Genomic DNA, 12,175 nt, shown 5'->3' with positions numbered 1-12,175 from the left:
TTCGTCCAAATTTTGTCATGTATGGTCCAAATATTGGTCTCACAATGGCCCAATTTAGTTCCAGTTTGGGCACATTGATGTATCAGATTTTGGTGAAAATCTGAGCCCAGACAAAAGGTCAATATTTTGGCTCGAATCTGGACCCAACTGCTGATATGATTTGCATACCCGATGTAAATGTGATCCTATGTAGACCATTTTTGTATACAGTGGTCTGAATTTGGATCTAGAATTTCACAGTTTTAAACCCAATGTAAATGTGATCCTATGTATACATATGGACCTAAATTTTGATCTTTTTTTTTTTGCGAATGGACCCAGTTTTAAACCCAATTTTGGTCTCATACATGACCCAGTCTGAACCGTATCTGGACAGTACTCAGATTGCAGACTCTACTTGGAAACCTCATCTTGGACCTAAATGGGTCTGAAAATGGTCCATGATTTAACTGGCTCTAGACTCGGACATGCTCATTGGGTCCATTCTTCGGATCGTGATCAAGTGCAATCAGATCAGGATCCTCGACCCGTCGATAATTAATTCGTAATAATAGAGGCATCAGGCACAGTAGGACACTAAAAGAAGGTCAGGTATGGGTAATATCCATGTAGGTCCAGATCTAGAACTAATGATAGGTCTGGGACTGGGTCCAGATCTTATCACATTTCATAAATGCAACTTAATTGAGATCTTATACCTTCATTATTCAAAATTCAACTTAAAGGATATATATGATCCAGATCCAGACCCCACTTGATTCTCATAGCACAAACTGCAGTCTGCACACCAGGGTCCAACTATATAGATTGAACTGAAGATTAGAGGTGTCAACGGATCAGGTATGACCCGATCCCGACCCATACCGAATCCTATAGGATCAGGGTTTGGTTATGAAGAAAGTGTTCCTATTAACTATCCGGGTCAGACCCATGATGTCCAATTATTAAATGGGTCAGGTACGGTTTATGAAATTTTATAACAAACCCGGGTCCGACCCGATTTTGATTAAAATCCAAAAAATTTCATTGTAAAAAGCTTAAAAAATATTATTTTACCAGTTATGGACAGGGTCTGGTTTATATAATTATTGTTGATCCGGCTATGATTTTTTATGAAAATTCCGGCCAGACACGAATCAGAATCCAATACCTGCATCACTTAGTCGGATCAGGGTTTGGACTCACCCATTTTAGCTAGGGGTCCAGCCTGTTGACACCCTACTGAAGATGCAGGGTCACTAAACAGGGATGGTATCGGATCCGTTCCGGTACCGGACCCATTAACAGCCCCTGTGGGGCCCTTTGAAGTGAATATTTTTATATTTGTCTTTTACAAAGAAGTCGTGTAGTACATGAACTGTTTTTCTTGGTTTTACAGAAACATGAACCTCACAGCCACACATTGGTTGTTTTCTGGTGGGGAAACATAGAGTTGAACTCACGACCTTCACACTAAACTTTCTGACAGATCTGACAACACACCACCTAATTTTTATACTGAAACTTCATCAGAACTCAAAGAATAGCGTTAAACAGTAGTTTTTTTATTGTTTTTTTAAAAACCATAAATGCATCAAAATTGTGCCCTAGTTGGTCCCACCTAATAGTGGTAAACCCCAGGGCACACAGTGGATTGGCTCTGCAGTGTTACTCCTTGACTATTGCAGGTTTGATCTTAGGGAGAATCGAACTCGTGATGTTGGGAGCATTCTAGACCTATCGATAGGTGACCTGCGAGGGTTAAAATAATATTAAAGAATAATTTAAGCTATTTTTATATTTATTAAAAATAGCAGATTCAGATCAGTATCGATTTTCAGATAAGCACAGATACTGACAACACTGGTTAGCAGAAAATAACAACATTGATCAACAAATGAGATAGGTGTCACCAAAGTATTGGGTCACTTAATGGGCCTTTTTCAGAAAGAGAGCCCTTTTCTCAACAAGTGTAGAAGATTTTAGATAATTAACCTTAGTTTACATAGATGTATATATAATATAACAAGGGCTTATAAGTTAAACAAGACTACCTTTACAAGTATACAAATACAAAAAGATCGCCATAACTTGCATTTATCATACCTATAAATAGCTCATCAAGGCATTCAGTTTATATTTCACAAGTATGGTATTCATTATGTGGGTCCAACCAGCTTCTCCATTGTGGACCCATCACCACGCCCAAGATGGACGGTTGTTTTTTAATCGGTTTGTTGTCAATAAGAAAATCAGAAATTGTTTAGTTGAGTAGTTTGGATTTGATTATGACTAGAATCTCTTTCATGTAACTGACTAAGAGAGAGAATTTTGGAGAGCCTATCACTTTCTAAATTAGTTTGATTAACTTTTTTAACTTTGGTAAAATGGGGTTCAATTGTTGGGTTAAAAATGGGTAAAAATGGTAGTTTCCACTTTCCTATCTTAAGAAGGTCTCCTTTTCTTATTTTTATATGTTATAAACAAAGTAACATGAAAAAATATACAAATTGCGATTTTAATTTTGCCTGTTATATTCCAAATGACAAAGCAAATACCAAACCCAACCCAACCCAACCCATGCCATGCCCTCTCTCTCTCTCTCTCTCTCTCTCTCTCTCTCTCCTCCTTTGAATCCTCCTCTCAGTCCTCTTCTCTCATACGCCGCCCTTCTCATGACTCTCAACTATCCCACCCATTCATTCCCTTTGCATTGCTCATTAAGTCACACAAAAACCTCTCTCTCTCTCTCTCTCTTCCCTCTTTGGGGTCTCACAGCACCTCTTAAGACTCTCTGATATGCTTGTCTAATGCAGGTACTACTAGTAGCAATTCATCTAAAGCGCACTCTTTCCCTCCTTTTCTATTTCTCATCCCTGCTTTCAATCCATCTAAATCGTTTGTGATGCTTCTGATGATTCTCTAGTCTGAGTTTCTCTCCTTTTCTCGTGTTTCTTCTGTTGGTTGGGTTTGTTTTCTCGTTTTTGACGATGGTGATCGGTTTTGTGAGGGTTTTGGATTTGTGGTGCATTTTGATGGTAATCTGTCAGATTGGGTTTTGTTATTTCCATTGGTTCTTTTGAATCCTGATTTCAGAAATTGCAGATGATCGGTTTCTGATTTGTTGATGTTTCTTTTTTATTGATTTTTTGCTATTTTTTATGGGAATCGGGTTTCCGATGTTTCTGATTGTATTTTGATGATTTTTCCGTTCACAAGCAACGTTTTTTATGAGTTGATTGTTGTTTTGTCGTTTTGAACTTCTTGTTTTGTTTTGTTGTTTTGTTTGGGATGTCATGCTGGTTCTGATTTTTTTATTGTTTTTCAGTATGGAGGAGTATTGGTTCCTTATAAGAAATCTCAACTCTGATCGTATGAGTCTATTTTTGAGGTTCTGAATTCTAGAAAGGTTTTAAGATTTCCGAGTTTTGGCTTGTAGGAGAGGTTTAAAGTTTGAGTGTATTGATCTGCATTGGAGATTGATAAAGCTGGCTCTGCACATTCATTTGAGACCATTCTGTACTCTTTTATATGCACAAGATGAAGGGTGGTAATGAACAGGATGATGAAGAATTCGAGATGCTTTTGGGGGAGATTCCAAATGCTACTTCTGCTGGAAACCTTCACTCAGACGAGTCCGGTGTTATTAATTCGTCGCCATGTTTGGTTGCAGCTCCTTTGAGTGTGCAACCCATGAGAAAAAACTCACGTTCTGATGCTTTTACGAACTATTACCATGCTTCACAATCATCGAAACATGGTGCCAATGCTGTATCGGTATCGCCAGTTTCTGTTTCACCTGTCTCATCTAGCTCTTTCCCTTCCTTTTACAGTGGCTTGAATGCAAAGAACACATACAATCAACAATCACAAAATGAAGGGAACTTGGATGGTGTAAACAACATTGTCAAAAGAGAATACCAAATGCCAGCTGAAAGCATTGATCAGGAGGCGAGTCACCTCAATATCGAGTCTAATTTACCAGATGATCAATCCTTGACATCTGCATTTGCTAATTTAAGCTTCAATTCTGGAATGAGTATCGGCCCTGACACAGAATCATCAGTACTCTATAAGGACTCACCCCATACTGGTTTTTTGGTGGAGGACCAGTATTCTAACCAGATGGGAAAACCATATTCTGACCTTGAAGTAGTTGGTATGGCTCTCCCTCCATCACCCAATAGAGTAAACTCTGTGAATTTTGAAAATTCTACATTGCATCCCCAAGGGATGGTGAATGCGTGTGGAGTGAGGTTTCCTTCTCTAGCAAACATGAGCACTATGGATAAATTCAGTGCAGAGACAAACAGGGAAGAAAATGCTAAGCTTTTGAAATTCAACATTCATGATATGAAGCAGCATAATCTGGGGCCGTTGTTGCCAGTTGATGAACTTGTGAATACTTTGGGGGAGCAGAGACACAACCTTCCAATGTATTCAGGACCTATGCAATTGGCCACAGGAATTCACACATTTCAGGTTTTTCCGAGAGTACCTGTTTCTGGAGTGGAGTTCCCTGTTTCTGCATATCAACAACAGTATTACTTGGGTGCCCAAGGTTCTCAATTTATGCCGCAACAACAATATGGACATCCAAATACACCTGTGCCACATTTAAACAACACTCGTATATCATGGCAGCATATGGATGAGGATAGGCGTAGGGCAATGCAACAGCAGTATGTTTATTTGCAACAGCTTCGGAGCCAAGAAACTGTGACTCAAAATCAGCTTCGACCAACCTCTAAAGGAATTGTCGGATCTATGAGCAGAAATTCTGGTCAACCTTATTATGAGATGCCTGTTTCTCATGTTGAACAACCCAATCAAGCTTTATATTGGAACGACAATGTGCTTCCTCAAGAATTTAACCAATCCAATCTTATGCTTTTGGGTGGTAGCCATTGCCAGTACTATGCTCAAGGTTTCTGTGGTAGGGGAGAGAGCTGCCCGTTTGTTCATGGGCAGAACCAGGTAGCCAGGAGTGGCCTGTCATACCCATCAAATAACTTAGCTGCGAAAGATTTCCAAGTATTGGAGAAAGAAGCGAGACATATTTTCCCAGAAAAGATATTGACTAGGTCACATGGACTAAATTCATTGAGGAGCTTGAAGCCAAGTTCAGTTTCAGCAAACAACCTTGTGCTCTGCCATGCTAATTCTAATGGGAGGGTTTTATCAAATGGACACTGCCATCACCATACTTCAGTTCCGAATGCAGGTTCATTCCTACTAGCTGGTCAAAACTCTGGAGGATCTTCACCTGATAAATCAGAATGGCTTACTCCTAGAGCACGGCAGCAGCTGAAATGTACTTCACTGGATGAAGTTAAAGGAAAAATCTATGCTTTTGCAAAAGATCAGCACGGTTGTCGTCTCTTGCAAGAGAAGTTTGTCGCTGGCACTCCAGAAGAAGTACAGAAGATATTTGTTGAGATCATAGACCACATAGTTGAGCTCATGACTGATCCTTTTGGGAATTATCTAGTTCAAAAGCTCTTGGATGTATGTAATGAGGATCAAAGATTGCAGATTCTTCATTCTATTACCAGTACTGCTGGGATCCTCGTGAACATCTCCCTTAACACGCATGGGTATGTGTGCCTGTACCAATGAACATGCTAGTGATATTATTTTGAATTCTCTTTCTGAATTCTCCTGGTTGATTCTCTCTTTTCTTTTCCAACTTTAGGACTCGAGCTGTACAAAAAGTTATAGAAACTCTTAAGACTCCAGAGCAAATTGCTATGGTTGTTTCATCTCTTAAGGATGGTATAGTTCTGTTAGCAAAGGACTTAAATGGAAATCATGTTGTACAGCGGTGCTTGCAATGCTTAGATAATGAATACAATGAGGTAAGTTTACTGTGCTGAATTCTTTGACAGAATTTTCCCTTATGTTTATATTCTCATGTGAGTCTTGGTCGTGTTGTCATAATCCACAAGAATAAAGATGTATTGTTAATAAAGGCCTTTTTTTTCAATCAGTAACCACATTTTGTACTTCAAGTCTTCAAATGCATACAACTATCTTTCGTTGCCAACTGGCCTTCTGTATGAGTTATTTATACTTATTCTTCAAGATGCAATTCTGAAAGCAATATATTTCTATTCTCAATAATGAAGACCACATGAGGAAAGAATGTAACCCCCAGTGGCATAGTTCTTATTGTTCTCCTTTGCTTTTCTTCTATAATTTTTCCTTTCTTTTATTGGTTTATGTTGGTCCCACAGAAACCTCTTTACTTCTGTTGTATTAGCGCTTTCCATCCTTCAGGTTCCTTACAACAACAAACTGTTGGCTCATCTTCATTCACTGGTTGACTTCTATTAACTTTATGTATTTATTATCATTTGCTATGTCAAGTGAAATATACTTTTTTCAGTTATTTTAAAAGATCAAGGTTTGTTAACCATGGTAGGCCTAGGTGTTGCAAATGAATTCATGTACAGTCAAAGTAGTACAATGTTTGAACCAAGGATCTAAATACAGTGTATTAGTAGCCAATCTTGATTTGTGGCAGTTTGATGTCAAATAACTCATGAAGCATGGACTTCTGTACCTGCATGTACAACTAGATGATACACAAATTGATGCCCTCTTATCTAGTTTGCAAAGTCCAGCTTTGTCGGCTGTTGCAGATCATTCTTTTCATTCTCCTATGCAGTGCTTGTTTCTAGCGATATGTTTGATTCGGCAGACAAGATTACCATAAGTGCATTGTTGGTCATTAATCTGAGAGCTGCTTTTATATATTTATGTTGCTTACATTGTAGTTTTCAGATATTTAATTCAAGAGTGCTATTCCACCAAAAATTATCATCTGTAGAGTTATCACAACCAACAGATATAGTGTGAATTGCTTTATCTAGGGTTGATGGGGAATGGAACTGATGTACTGAAGCAGGATGCATTGGAGTGCAGGTGAGGATATTTCAAATCAAGAAGCAGCTGCAAGGTCCAACATCTGATGTATTGCATGCATATGAAAACCCAAAGCACTTATATGATCTAGATATATTTATGAAAACAGAAATCACTTATATGATCTAGATATGTTGAATTAAAGAATATGAGTGGGTTCATATTTGTCAGGTTGCATTATTTAGTTGGCTTCCATTTTACATGGGAAAGAGACTTGAGAACAATATGATTGGACCTTGTAAAGGAACAGATTGAAATTTGTTATAGCATTCTTGATGTGTGAGATGGATATGGCCTGATCATGATTGTAGATCAAGGATGAGATTCTATTAAACCATATTGCAATGCTTAAATGTATAATTTTGATTTATTATTGCAATTAAGGTAGATTAAATGTGTATTAGGATAAATGGGTATTCTCCAAAAAACAAGTGATGAGGGGAAAAACTGAATCTCATCTTCACAAAATTATTGTGAGAGTGCAATAAAAAATATGATAATAAGAAAAAATATACTCTACTACTAAGTCATCACAAGGTAAGGCTCTTCAATCTATGAAGTTGAATAATCGATGCTCGTACTCACCTCTTAGAAAACGAGATGATTCGTAGAATTGGTTTCTGCTGGCCACTGATTTCTGTGGGAAGGAGCTTTATTCCATGTGAATGTCTCATGTTGTATAGTATAGTTCCTCACTAGTTCAACTGTCTTGCTAAAATTCCTCCAACTGGCAGGCTCAAGATTTGTGCATAATGAATAAGAATTGGAAGAGGGTTATTAAAATGCCAAAACAGAGATAACAAAACTATGCACATGTGGAGTAGAGAATTCCAAGTATCATAGAAGTTGTAAAGCCTTTTGAACAATATGAGGATATTCGACTCTTTTTGGGAAACCTTATGGTTATCTCTTGATGAATTGATTAGTCAAAATTATATCTAACTTATTAACTTTAACCTGTGAAGCTAGCTGTACATGTTAAGATGGAGAATATTGTGGGACGATATATGATTTTAACAGAATGTTGTTTATTCTTTGCTCACTAAGTAGGTTAATTGATTACATTTTCTGCACTTTGTTGATGAAATCAATGCAACATTATTGAAAAAGATAACTATTACACGTTATCACTTCTTTGACACAGTGATAATAGATAGTATTTCTAATTTCAAAGATCACTGGGTCTCATCTGAGTGATACCATTCTATTAAGCACTTTAACATTTGTAATACAAACTTGGCTTTAAGTTTCTTGATGTTAGAACCTACAAAACAATATGAGAAAACAAAGAAATTCTTTGGAAGAGGACTTTGCACAATCAGGTTTCTATGCAAACAAAATCTTTCTGGGCTTTTTTTTTAAGTTTTATTCTTACAATATGTTCACTTATTGTGGTACATAATGAAACTTACCAGATTCCTCATATGTCAATTCAAATGGAGTGACCAAGATTCCAAGTTAATATGTTTTGCTTTGCTTATTCTGATATTTACTATTTTATTTTTGTTTCTATCCATTAAGTTATGCTTTCATGATAGCTGACTGATGTCAGTAACAGATGATTTCTACTAACATGACATGAAAATATACAATTGGCAGTTTCTCTTTGATGCGGCGGTAGGACATTGTGTTGAAATTTCTACTCATCGTCATGGTTGTTGTGTGATGCAAAAATGCCTCCAGTATTCAGACGGTGAACAAAGGCGTCGGTTGGTCTATGAGATTGCTGCAAATGCACTGATTTTATCACAGGATCCATTTGGGTATGCAACATACCTGTTGTGTTGCCAATCTATTTTAGTTTGGAAACTTTTTTAGTTGCTCTTGCATGAGACTCTGATACTGACCTTCACTACATTCTTTTTGGCTTGAAGCATCCATTTATGAACTTGCTGTTTCAAACCACCTGCAGGAACTATGTGGTGCAATATGTATTTGAACTTAAAGTTTCATGGACAAAAGCACATGTGATTGACCAACTAGTGGGCCACTTTGCATACTTATCTGCACAGAAATTCAGCAGTAATGTAGTTGAGAAATGTTTGAAATCAGTAGGAGATGAAAGGCGAGCATGTATTATTCAAGAGCTTATAGATGATTCACGCTTGGGCCAACTCTTGCAGGATCCTTTTGCCAATTATGTTGTGCAGTCAGCACTGGCCAATTCCAAGGTTGATGACTATCAACATCTCATATGCATGCATGTGTTTTTCACCAAGAACAAGTTAATGTTTTGTCACTGAGTCAGATTCTTTGTCCTTGTATTCTCCAGGGTGCCATTCATGCTGCTTTTGTGGATGCTATAAAACCTCATCTTCCAGCGCTTAGGAGCAGCCCTTATGGAAAGAGAATAATTTCATGCACCAATCTGAAGAGTAAATAAGTACTATCTTGGGGTGACCTTTGCTTCACACCCACAGTATCTGGGTGATATTTTTGGTGTTCAGCTATGCAGCTACTGCCATAAGTCCAGTTTTGCAGTTCAGAGGGACCATGTAAAGTGTAATAAAAATTATGGGTTTTCTTGATTTTTGGCTTTTGTTTATCTTTTCCCAATGGAATGGAAAATGCACTCTAGTTCATTGAAGATTGGGAAAAAAGCATTGGGGTGTTATGATGGAAGGCTTGTCTGAAGAGCAATTTGGTGCCATAGATAAGGTTGAAGAAAGCTAAGTAGAAAGCAAAGTTATTGTCCCTGTGAAGAACCTGATTTTCAATAAATGAACCTGGGAAATGTGTATGGTAAATTATGGGAATGTGGTCTAAGTGAGCTCTTTGGAGGCTTTCTCAGGGTTAAAAGAACAGGTAGAGTAGATGGCTTATAGTTATAGTTTGTAGTTGGTACTAGGAGTGCATCTGTTATTGTATTTTTCTTGTATTCTTTCTCTAATGACCCTCTCATGTCTTTCATGTAAGATTTCTTCTTTCTCCTCTTTATAGCTTTGAGTAGCAATGCCTCTATTGGTATTTTTTCTCACGAGTTTATGTTATTTATATGTTAAGCAAAGTAACAACCACACACAAAGAGAGAGAGAGAGAGAGAGAGAGAGAGAGAGATTCAGATTGGATAATAACGGCGCATATTTACAGCACATCCAGTCGACTGTGTTGAACTAGCAATAGGAATTTAGTGGTTTATTTTAAGGAATAGAATTCCATCGTTTGTGAATAATGGAATTGTTGTAGAATTTACTTGTGATGAAACATTGTCATCTATCCGGTATGATAAGATGAACATCATTTGAGGGAGTAAAATTTTTTTTTTTTTGAGAAGAAAGAAGAAAGATTTTATTAGAACAGTGTAGACGACTCGTCAAACACAAACAGAAAGAATGAGTATACAGATGGGACAAATACAGATGAAATACAAGTTAAGGCACTGCATCAAATAAAAGGACCCAAGAGACGGATTTTAAATCCACGATAGGTCCTGGTTCTGCCAAGCTGCCCGAGTGGAGTGAAACACATCTCTGATTTAATGGCTAGGATAACACCCCTTGCATCACGTTTTGAATCCTTGAACAGCCTGACATTTCTCTCCTTCCAAGTCTGCCACAAAGCCGAAGAAAGCCAACTTTTTCAAACCCAACGCCATTTCTTAGAAAACTTGACAAAATGAGGCTCCAAAACCTGATCCCTGAGGGTTGAGCTTGAGTAAACCATCAATAACTTAAAAATGTAAAGGCAAAAATTGCTCTCGAGGCGAGGGACCCACTCTCCAAATCGATCCCTTACTGGGTCTAAACTTGCCGCATAACAAGGGGCAACCGCGAACTCACCATTTGAAGAGGACCATTGAGGGAGTAATTTTTAAAATGCACCTACTTTTTACACGAGAATAAAAGACACCTGAGTTTTTGAAACAAATTTCTGTCAAAACAAATCTCTCTCTCATTTGTGGGATTTATTTATTATGCAACATTGCAGTCTATCATGTCTAATAAGCTTATTATTATTTAAGGGGTGTCAGTATCATCATCAATTTCTGTACTAGACAATTAATGTTAAATGCATATTTTCCCAACTTACATTAAATTCAGATGAGATTCCTAATGGGGTGCATGTTTTAGTAAAACCTAGGTTACAAAAAATATGATTTGTTTAAAAAAAATAGAAAAATAAGATGTCATGGCTACCAATTTCAGCTTCTTCATGGAAGCTCTAGGACTAGCCAATGCAACCTAACTGTTAAGCGAATAAAAACATCAAATTGGCTAGAAATCAACAGTTTTCATGAGTCAAAACTATGGTTGCTGTGCTTTATTATATGCAATTAATTTATTTAATTAAGCCACTTGCTTTTAGCTATATGTAGGTTTTAATGGAGATGGAGAATAGGATCTCGAACCAAGTAAAATCTGACTTGGATTTGCCAATTTATGCGTATCGAATCTAACATCTATCCAACCTAAACACTATTATAAAGGCGAGTTTGCACCGTTATAATATGTTACCAGATATACTTGCTAATAATCAAATTTACCAAAATTAAACTGTCAACTAAAAATTACCAGAATATTATACTAGATATACCAATTATAGTATGTTAGGGGGCCTCACCAGGGGTTTTCTTCACATAGGCAAGGGTTCCTCGTCAAAAAAGGAAAGAACAGTTACTAAATTTTAGATGGTCTACTAAAAACTGCTAATTTTTGTCTCTAGGTATATTTATTAATTACCAAATTGAATCATACTCTCTCTCTACATGAGCCCATTAGGAATGCAGTAGATTTCACGTTCTACTAATGGTTGCCAAAAATCTTAGGAAGTTATTGAAGATAATGAAAAATATAATACACACTAAACGAAACGTTAGACAGTTAAGATATGAGTCCGATCCATCAGCACGTCAAATTTGGATCTGACCAATTATAAATGAGTTACTTAATCATTCTGTTTCTTTCCCTCCTTAAAACAATGAAACCGTTTTTTTTTCGTTCACAACTCTCCCTTTTTCACTTTCCAAATGTGAAAAAACACTTATCCAATGAGAGAGAGAGAGTTGCAATCCGAGAAATTTATTGTCGGTTGTGGATCTCACATCAAATCCGAATGTGCAATCAGATCGGATTCAGATCCATCAAATGAGACTATATTGGCATCAAAAGCAGATGCATTTTCTATTGGATCTATATTCGGGTCTTATATCATATCCTCTATATTTGTACATATATCTTCAGCTTTTTCCAAAACCAACAAAGTCGTACAAAATTTGGATCCGAGTCTCTGAGGACATTGATTTTATTTTGAATTTTTGCAGGAATTATGG

At 37.1% G+C, this 12,175-nt stretch overlaps 1 protein-coding gene across 1 annotated transcript; it reads left to right on the top strand.

The window, feature by feature from the left end:
• Window positions 1-3,519: 3,519 nt before the first annotated feature.
• On the top strand, window positions 3,520-9,289 carry LOC149829332 (uncharacterized). Its single transcript, XM_090017250.1, has 6 exons — window positions 3,520-4,876; window positions 5,015-5,576; window positions 5,675-5,837; window positions 8,506-8,669; window positions 8,819-9,077; window positions 9,179-9,289. Exons 1-6 carry the CDS (start codon window positions 3,520-3,522, stop codon window positions 9,287-9,289), a joined length of 2,616 nt encoding a protein of 871 aa, XP_089873376.1.
• The last annotated feature ends 2,886 nt before the right edge of the window (window positions 9,290-12,175 follow it).

Source organism: Nuphar pumila, chromosome 9, assembly GCF_984573655.1.
Source record: "Nuphar pumila chromosome 9, dmNupPumi1.hap1.1, whole genome shotgun sequence".
Taxonomy (NCBI): Eukaryota; Viridiplantae; Streptophyta; class Magnoliopsida; order Nymphaeales; family Nymphaeaceae; genus Nuphar; species Nuphar pumila.
The sequence above is the reverse complement of the archived record's forward strand: the minus strand, read 5'-3'. Positions and strand labels throughout refer to the sequence as shown.